A 9,204-nucleotide genomic window follows, 5' to 3' on the forward strand; every position below is an offset into this window, starting at 1 on the left:
CCCAGATTTCTAAATTTTTGGGAGTACCCAAAAATTACAATCCTAACATTCTACCTACTCAGACTACCCAAAAAAAATTAAAACGACCTTCTAAGCTAGCACACACACTTGGGGTTACCAATTCCCAAATGTTCCTACTTTAACACTATGCAAGTAAAATAAACAAGCAAGCAATTTCCACACAACCACACAATCACACAATCAGAGGAATAGTTAGAACCCATACTTACCTCTTGCGGGACCTTTTCAGGCCATGAAGGTTTGGGTAATCTAATCCTAAGGGAAAATCTTGCGATTCACTTCTACCTTCTGCCTATCTATCTCTTCCTTGAGGACAGACCAGTGGGGGACGAGTTGATAATAACCTTTGATGGAATGGATGCGTAGTTGGGTAGGGTGCCTTTTAATGACCATATCTTAAGGACTGGGGCAGATGGTTGATTTTATCTCATACTTGGGCACGCACAATATGAGTGCCCGAACTGACCACATAGATAACATCCGACTTTGATGTTCTTCATTCTTGATTTACGACATCCTTTCTTGTTCTTCTCCTTCTTTTGGATTCTTGATTGGCCTCCTTTTAATCTCGAACTACTGCCACCATAATTTTGCGATAATGCATCGTTCTCTGCGGCTACGGATTCTTCTACGTTCACTGTTCTTTCGACTAACTCAGGCAGACTTGAGAAAACTACTGCTTGTAGTCTGCTTCGAATCTCCGGTCTTAGGCCACGCATGAATCTTCGAATTGTGGCTGCCTTGTCTTCATCACCGTAAGATGTATATCTCTGAAGTCTCGAAAATTCTGCTTCGTATTTTCGTACACTTCTCTCAGCTTGCTCTAGCTTCAAAAATTTGGCTTCTAACTTCTCTCTTACTTCTTGTGGAAAATACTTCGTCTTGAACTCTCTTCTAAAGTCTTCCCACGTTGGCTCCTTGTCTCTGTACTGCTTCTCTAAGTTGGTCCACCAATTAGCTGCATCTTTCTTCAAATGGTATACGGCAATGTCCTTCTTGTACTCCTTTGGGCATTCCGTTACGGAGAAGTTCTTCTCTAGGCTTTGTAACCATGAATTAGCTGCGAATGTACTCCTTCCACCTTTAAAGTAATTTGTTCCCAGCTTCTCCATTATTGTTGCAATATCTAGAAACTCGGATGACCTTGATACACTTGGTTGTGTATTTGCTTCTACCAAAGAATTCATCATGAGGTTGTATGATGATTCCAGTGACAAACCTTCTTGAGATTCCAACTCATCATGTCCTTGGTCCATCATATTACTTGGCCCCAACTCTTGATCATCCATCCATTCATCCAATGGCTTAATGGAAGTAGCTGATTCTTCCGCTGAGCTTAGTCCCCATAGTCGTCCTTCTTCAACCTTCTGAACAGACATCTGCAGTCAACATCCAAGGGTAAAACCTAACCCATCCTATCCTATATACCTAACTACTAAAGGACGTACCGGTTTCCTAATTTGCCTTTGCGACTCATTTACTCGATAAAACGTTTGAAAACTGTGCGTCCCGTAAGCATGACGAACCATGCTCTGATACCACTCTTGTAACACCCCTGACCCGTTCTAGGCCAAGAACAGACCAAGAGCATCACGTATAGGACGCCCGCAGCCGGCCGACCGAGGTTCCCGGAACACATCCGATCGCCCAAGCCGTCCAACTGCAGATGCCCGTTCCTTGCGAATCATGGCCTAAGGCTTTGCAACCCGTACCGCGATGCGCGAGTTGTGATTAGTCCGGACTAGACTAATAAATATCATTGGGAGACACGGGGTTTTAAGAAAACATCGTTTTATTGATAATGTTAAATCGAGTAATACATAATATATACACAAAACTATATCTTACAAAGGTAAGGAAATCTACACCGGTTGGCCTAACGTCCTTTGCTACCCCTAAGGTCTCTCCACTAAGGTTACCTGCAAGAGAGAGTGAGGGATGAGTGCTAATCACTCAGTGAGTTCGGGCTCCCCTAAGCATGTAATCAATCCCATCCCCAAAAACCCAAAATAACAATCAACACGCAGCAAGCAATGCAAACAACAAACAATGTATACTACAACGAGTATACGCAAACAATATAATTAAACATGCATGCAATCATCTACTCAATCAATCCACCTAGGGCCCTGCGTATTGACCTTCCCTTCCCATAATTCGTGAACACCTATACAAGTAGCCACACAGGCTAAACAAGTACAAAACATCACTCGTTCTGAGTTCCATATTGTGGTGGTAACTCAGGCTACATCGTCATGCAGCACTCGGCCATAGGGTGCGACCCCGTCATCTCCGAGTCATCGTATCGTTCGTGTGTAGGGATTAACCACTATGCACACACTACTAACCTACGGCCTTTGGGAAGCATCAAGTACGCTACTATACTAACATGCATAATCTACTATTCATGCAACACTAGTAACTAACAAGCAAGCAATCAATAATATAGCAACCGGATAGCATAACGGCAATGCGACTAACCGTCCAGCATCCCGGCTATACCATCGCGATGCTATATCAACACGCAATCACACAATGCAAACAAGCAATGCAAGCAAGCAATAATATAACAATCGGACAGCATAACGGCAATGCGACTTAACGTCCAGCATCACGGCTATACCATCGCAACGTTATATCGACAATCATACAAGCAGCATAACAACAATGCAAGCAAGCAATCACACAATGCAAGCACACAACAAGCAATAATGGAACAATAAACAAGCAACAAGCAACAACGCAATAATTATACCAAGTATAATTACCTAACCTCAATGTAATCTAGCCTATTGCAAATAAATGAATAGAACCACAAGCAATCATTTAAATCCCTATTTAATTCTAGTTCGCATTAAACAATTAAACAATTAAGCTGGTTAACATGCGTTCTTCGAACAACATGCAACCACATGCAACACACATAACCAAAACTCACCTTGGCCTAATGTCGCGAGAACGACATTCTACCCTTGACGCCTACGCTAGCCCCGATCCGACCAAGCTTTCGCCGACGCGATAAATCTAAGCTTGGACCGAACCAAAACCCTTATAAAAATATTCTAAAAATAAAATAAAACTAAGGGAGGGACTAACTTACCGAACTACCCGACTACCCGGACTTCTCGGACTACCCGGACTACCCAACTCGAACTCCTACGGCCTAGGGCTTAGCGGGAAGGTTTTGGGTTGATTTTGGTGTGAGGAAACAAATGAAGGGGTAAGGGGGGTTTATATAGGTGCCCAAGGTCGGTTGTGGAAGCATGAGGTGGCGGATAGGCATCACCGGAGCGCGACACATGTGCAGACACTAACCCAGCTACGGACGGCGACACATGGCGGATAGGATCGGCCGAGCTTATCCAAAAGCCTATCCTTTCCTATCGGATAAGCTTGGGCGAGCTTATCTCCCCGTCCATCCTTATCCACTTTCGTCCTTATCCATAGGAATTGGTAGAGCTGCCTGCCTGGTAGCTGACGGACGCAGACGATACGGTACGCTTGCGGTCACGTCCGGCCATCGGTCAAAAACTGCACCACCGTGCCAACTCCGATTTGCTCCGATCATCTTCCAATATTTTTCGACCAAAAGCTTTGTATTCGTCCTTAGATACTTTGACTCAGCTCCAAAAATTAATTACCCTTTGTCTTGATCGATCCTTACGTGATAGCCATCCCTCGGCCATTCCGCATAATTTTAGACCCCGAGGAGGGGTATTACAGTAGCTCTAGGGTAAATTTGAGCATATCACAATGCATGGTAACTAAAATATGTCAGCATGCAAGTTGAAAAACAAATTAAAGTTAAGCATGCAATCTGAAATTTAGAGTTTCAACCGTCCAGTTTATTTTTTCAAAAAATAAAGTATTCTGAAAATACGAAAACATTGTTCATTCATATCGAACAGAGACTCGTGCAGCTTTCCCTGTGTAGACCACGAGTTTTAATACAATCCACACAAATATATAACCCTGATTGTTATAATCTTTATCTTCTTTTGTCTATGAATATTTGAACTACAACAAATTGTAACTTCTCTCTTGATGTGAAATAGGGGTGAGTCGATAGCTGGTCTAAAGGACCTCTCTAACTAACTCGGATAGGATGGAGATGAATGATGGATCGAAGTTCGCCACACAAAGTTGCGGAATGACTTTGTGATAAGAACACAAATCAATATCTAAGTGAATCACACACAAAGATAAAGATTCAACTTGTTTTCTAAAGGAATCACACACAATAGAAAAGACAAGTAAAACAAAGTCTAAGCTTCAAAGTGAGAAAACTCTCTCTTTTATTTTTCCAAAAATATTCTATATTTACAATGAAGGGAAACATGAGCTTATATAGGCTCAATTTACAAATCAATAACATAAATACAAAATAAATCAAATTAATTACATAAATAAATCAAGAATAAATTTGAGAGATTTTATCAATCATCATTGATGGAGATTGGTTCTTTGTATCTAGACACTTTCTTGATGTAGCCATGAATTGATTGTCTTCTAGAAACTTCTTTATAATTTGATCTTTATTTTCCTTGAACCAATTCTTGATGAGTTGATATTTCTAGGATTGCATCACTCTCTCCTTCTTGAAAAGGTTTTGTCCTCAAAACTAAAACCAAAGTTTGCATTTTTTTTTATATATTGAAAAAGTAGAATGAAATTAAAACAAAGCAAAAATTTTGTTTTTTTCAAATAAAACAGAAATTCAGCAAATAAAAGATTTTTTTTTTGTAGTTTTCTTTTAAACGATTTAAATAAAATAAAAATGATTTTTTCTTCAATTTAAACAGAAATGCAGCAAATCAAAACGAATTTTTTTTTTGTATAATTTTTGTAAACGAAGTAAATAATTTTTTTTTTTCAAATAAAGCTAAAATGAAACAATAAGAGATAGGAGCTTTTAGCTCTAATACCAAAATGATGTGAGCCAAAATAGGGGTGAGTCGATAGCTGGTCTAAAGGACCTCTCTAACTAACTCGGATAGGATGGAGATGAATGATGGATCGAAGTTCGCCACATAAAGTTGCGGAATGACTTTGTGATAAGAACACAAATCAATATCTAAGTGAATCACACACAAAGATAAAGATTCAACTTGTTTTCTAAAGGAATCACACACAATCGAAAAGACAAGTAAAACAAAAGCCTAAGCTTCAAAGTGAGAAAACTCTCTCTTTTATTTTTCCACAAATATTCTATATTTACAATGAAGGAAAACATGAGCTTATATAGGATCAATTTACAAATCAATAACATAAATACAAAATAAATCAAATTAATTACATAAATAAATCAAGAATAAATTTGAGAGATTTTATCAATCATCATTGATGGAGATTGGTTCTTTGTATCTAGACACTTTCTTGATGTAGCCATGAATTGATTGTCTTCTAGAAACTTCTTTATAACTTGATCTTGATTTTCCTTGAACCAATTCTTGATGAGTTGATATTTCTAGGATTGCATCACTCTCTTTTATTTTTCCAAAAATATTCTATATTTACAATGAAGGGAAACATGAGCTTATATAGGCTCACTTTACAAATCAATAACATAAATACAAAATAAATCAAATTAATTACATAAATAAATCAAGAATAAATTTTGAGAGATTTTATCAATCATCATTGATGGAGATTGGTTCTTTGTATCTAGACACTTTCTTGATGTAGCCATAAATTGATTGTCTTCTAGAAACTTCTTTATAACTTGATCTTGATTTTTCTTGAACCAATTCTTGATGAGTATATATTTCTAGGATTGCATCATCTCTGAAATGTTTTCTTGCTTCTAAATACACGCAAACAAAAAAAGAGGCCAATCGGGATGGTGCTGTACTTGAAAGATCTGAATCCTACTTTGCAAAACCCAAAAGTTGCTGTGAAAATACTTCGAGAATGGCCACCTCATTTTATTCAAGGACAGCCTTTTTATCAAAGTTTGATTTTGGTAGACGAAAGGGTAAGTATTCTTCCTCATCCTATTTTGCCGTTTTTTCAAATATCAAACAAGATTTACAACAAAAATAAGTCAATGAAATGCTAAATTATGTTTATATTATAGGGAAATAGGATTGATGCCAAGATAGATGCGGGACTTTATGTAGACTGTTACTATGGAAACCTCAATGAAGGAGACTGGTACGAGATTTCAGGATTTTTAGTGATTGAAGGTCAACAATCATTCCGAAACTCAAACCATCCGTTTGAGATCCTGATCCAGAAAAAAACAAAAATGGTTCCAATAAATCCCCGAAGTACTGATAATTTTATTCTTATGTATGATGCATTGAAAATGCATAATTCGACGCCTGACGAGAAGAATTGTTGTGTAGGTAAGTTATTATACTCAAGTCATCTTCATAAATCCATCCTTATTTATTCTATTTTTTTTTATTGGAATTATCTTTTATGTTAGATGTCTTAGGAATGGTGGTACATGTAAACGAGCCGCAGATAATTGATTTCCTCGATCATCAAAATGGCTACATTTCAGAGAATGAAGTTGTGACCTTCACTATCCTTGAACACAAGTAAGAGATTTTTAAAAACTTTCTATAACATTGTAAGTACATACAAATTTTATTTTAAACAGTTCTTGATTAAATTATACACAATCAATTTTTTTCTGAAAGTGGCCAAGAGATTGAATGTGTTGCTGTTGGTTCGGTTTGTACTGCATTTTTTGAGAAGCGAAAAAAAATTATTTCTTCACCTACCTATACTAATCAACCAATAGTGTGTACTCTCCTGTTTTGGAGGATCTCTGTTTATGAAGGTACTGTTCATTATTTAGTCTCATATACCACTCAAAAATATTATTTATTACTTAAATTCTACTTTGCTAGGTATGCAATGTCTGATGTCTCAGTTACGATGCTCAAAGATCATTCTTGAAGATGAAGTGGCTGGAATTAATACTGGCGATATGCTGTAATTTCATTAATTTAATAAATTAATAAATAGTATAAACAATATTATGTGGGAAGTTTAATCCAGAATTGTTTAATTTTTACAGAAGCTGGCTTGACGTTGATTCCAGTGATGAAGACAATGAAGATGAAGATTGATTTTGTGGTTCGAGCAGCAAGCTATAGTTTGTTGAAACTTTGGACATGAAAATTCGTTTTAATTTATTTAATTATGTTTTGGAATGATTATTTTATATTTTTTTAAGTATTATGCATTGACAAAAAGGAACGAAGATTTTTCTTGGTTAACCTATATGGGCATGGCCTTAAAAGACGCCAATATGAGAACCTTCGAGACTCTTAGAACTAATATTTAAGCATTCTACGTCTTTATATTATTATCGTGACCTTTTGTTTTCCCCTGTCAAGAAAGAGAGAGAAAAATAAAAGATTATTATCATCCTTATCCTTGTGGTAAGATCTCAAACGATATATAATTACTTTTTTCGTTTCATCATTTCTTAGTTTGTAAGTTTAGACATTTTTATAAATATTTTTTCAGAATTGGAGATGGAAGGTGAAAGTTCTAGGAAACGGAAAGAGCTCATGTTAGATTTCGGATGGGAAGATGGAGCAATCAACATGGTTAAACAAGCGTTCCGAAAATTGAGAAACGTGGTTCTAAAGGAAATGACGAGACATTTCACTGCGATTAGTGATATGTTGAAAGAGTATATCAACAAAAAGAAAAAATCTGTTGGCTTAAACTGTCAGTTTGAAACAATCGATGCTCAAATCTCGCTAATAAACGATATCTTGGAGGGGCAAATCGACTTGGTTGAAGAGCGAAATAGGCTAGAAGATGTTAGGGTTGTTATTGAGAAAGATGAAAAAGAATGTGTTGTTCCTAATATTGATTGGGATAAACTTCGTGTTCCGTTTAGTGGTTAACAATGTTAAGAATTTTATCTTAATCGTTTGCTGTTCTTGAATTTTATATTTTATTATCTGACGTAAAATATAATCGATACTTTATTGTATTGACCTAATTACGAAATCTAAAATTAGTTTAAAGTTATTCTTATAAATCGTAAATAAACATAATTTAGTCTTGGACTTTAATATTTTCCATAAATGTTCATGGTTATATAGTTCCTATATTCATTGAATGAGATATCTATACAAATATTTAAAACTTTTTTAAATCGTAAGTTTCTAAAAAGATTAGGTAAATAGAAAAAGTTTATGTAAATATAAAAATATATTGTTGATTACTGAAAATGAATATATACCATCGAATTTATCTAATGATAAAGGAATATGGAGTTTTGACAATATCGTAAAATGTAAAAATTCCAAAAAAAAAAGGATTATATATATATATATATATATATTTTTTGATAACAACTTTATAAAATCGAGATCGTAGGTTTAGTTTTACCATAAGATTTTTTTCTCTTTTATAAACATGGCATGTCTTCTGTTCGATCCTATTAAAAAAAAAATCGGAAAGAGAGACTATTTTTACGATGTGGATGACCTAAACCCTTTTATTCATGAGTCGACGATTAACGTTAAAATACTGAGGAAATTTGAGGTCTGGCATCATAATTTCAAATCAACAGACTTGATTGTAGTTGATGATAAGGTAATTTTACAGTATAAATCCCGTTTGATAAATTTCAAAAAAAAAAAAATATGTTGCTTATATATTTCTTAATGTAGGGTAAAAAAATTCAAGTGATGATGCGTCCTCCTTATCGTGACATCTTTTTAAACGATCTGGAAGAAGATGACTGGATAATGTTATCAAGTTTCTCACTAACCATTGTTGATGGGGTTTTTAAGTTAACTGATCATCGTTTTATGATACATTGGGGAGACAAGACATGGTTTAGAAAAATTCATCCTTTGTCTTCCAAGCAGTTTTATTCTTTTGTATCATTTAATGATATCAAAAGAGGGAAATTAGACCCTGATTATTGTGTAGGTGAGATTAAAAAAACTATATTAAAAATTTTAAAAATACCTGTTATATAATTTCTAATGGAAATTTTATGACAGACATTATTGGAAGAGTGTACACTGTTGGAAATCGTTTTGATGAAGGTCCTCCATATAAAGAATGGGATGAGTTGTACGTCGTTTTGGAAAATATTGAGTAAGTCGTTCTATTATCGAAATTTGATTTAATAATACAATCGTATTCATTAATGTCTCTAATTGTACACAACGTATAATTGTAGGTTTGAACAATTAT

General features: G+C 35.4%; 2 protein-coding genes across 2 annotated transcripts; one reads left to right on the forward strand and one right to left on the reverse strand.

Moving 5' to 3' along the window:
- Positions 1 to 443: 443 nt before the first annotated feature.
- Positions 444 to 1,400, reverse strand: LOC104773148. The gene has a single exon (XM_010497720.1). The coding sequence runs from the start codon at positions 1,398 to 1,400 to the stop codon at positions 444 to 446; it is 957 nt and encodes a 318-aa protein (XP_010496022.1).
- Positions 1,401 to 5,798: 4,398 nt separating this feature from the next.
- LOC104773142 lies at positions 5,799 to 7,197 on the forward strand. The gene is made up of 6 exons (XM_010497708.2): positions 5,799 to 5,995; positions 6,098 to 6,368; positions 6,452 to 6,566; positions 6,669 to 6,811; positions 6,882 to 6,966; positions 7,052 to 7,197. The coding sequence occupies exons 1-6, from the start codon at positions 5,861 to 5,863 to the stop codon at positions 7,101 to 7,103; spliced, it is 801 nt and encodes a 266-aa protein (XP_010496010.1). The 5' UTR covers positions 5,799 to 5,860; the 3' UTR covers positions 7,104 to 7,197.
- The last annotated feature ends 2,007 nt before the right edge of the window (positions 7,198 to 9,204 follow it).

The sequence above is a fragment of the Camelina sativa genome, unplaced genomic scaffold, assembly GCF_000633955.1.
Source record: "Camelina sativa cultivar DH55 unplaced genomic scaffold, Cs unpScaffold00470, whole genome shotgun sequence".
NCBI lineage: Eukaryota > Viridiplantae > Streptophyta > Magnoliopsida > Brassicales > Brassicaceae > Camelina > Camelina sativa.

Coding starts and splice junctions, on each gene's coding strand:
- LOC104773148 (XM_010497720.1), bottom strand. CDS start 1,400: ATGTCTGTTCAGAAGGTTGAAGAAGGACGACTATGGGGACTAAGCTCA.
- LOC104773142 (XM_010497708.2), top strand. CDS start 5,861: ATGGTGCTGTACTTGAAAGATCTGAATCCTACTTTGCAAAACCCAAAA. Junction 5,996..6,097: donor TGATTTTGGTAGACGAAAGG/GTAAGTATTCTT, acceptor TTTATATTATAG/GGAAATAGGATTGATGCCAA. Junction 6,567..6,668: donor TTCACTATCCTTGAACACAA/GTAAGAGATTTT, acceptor TTTTTCTGAAAG/TGGCCAAGAGATTGAATGTG.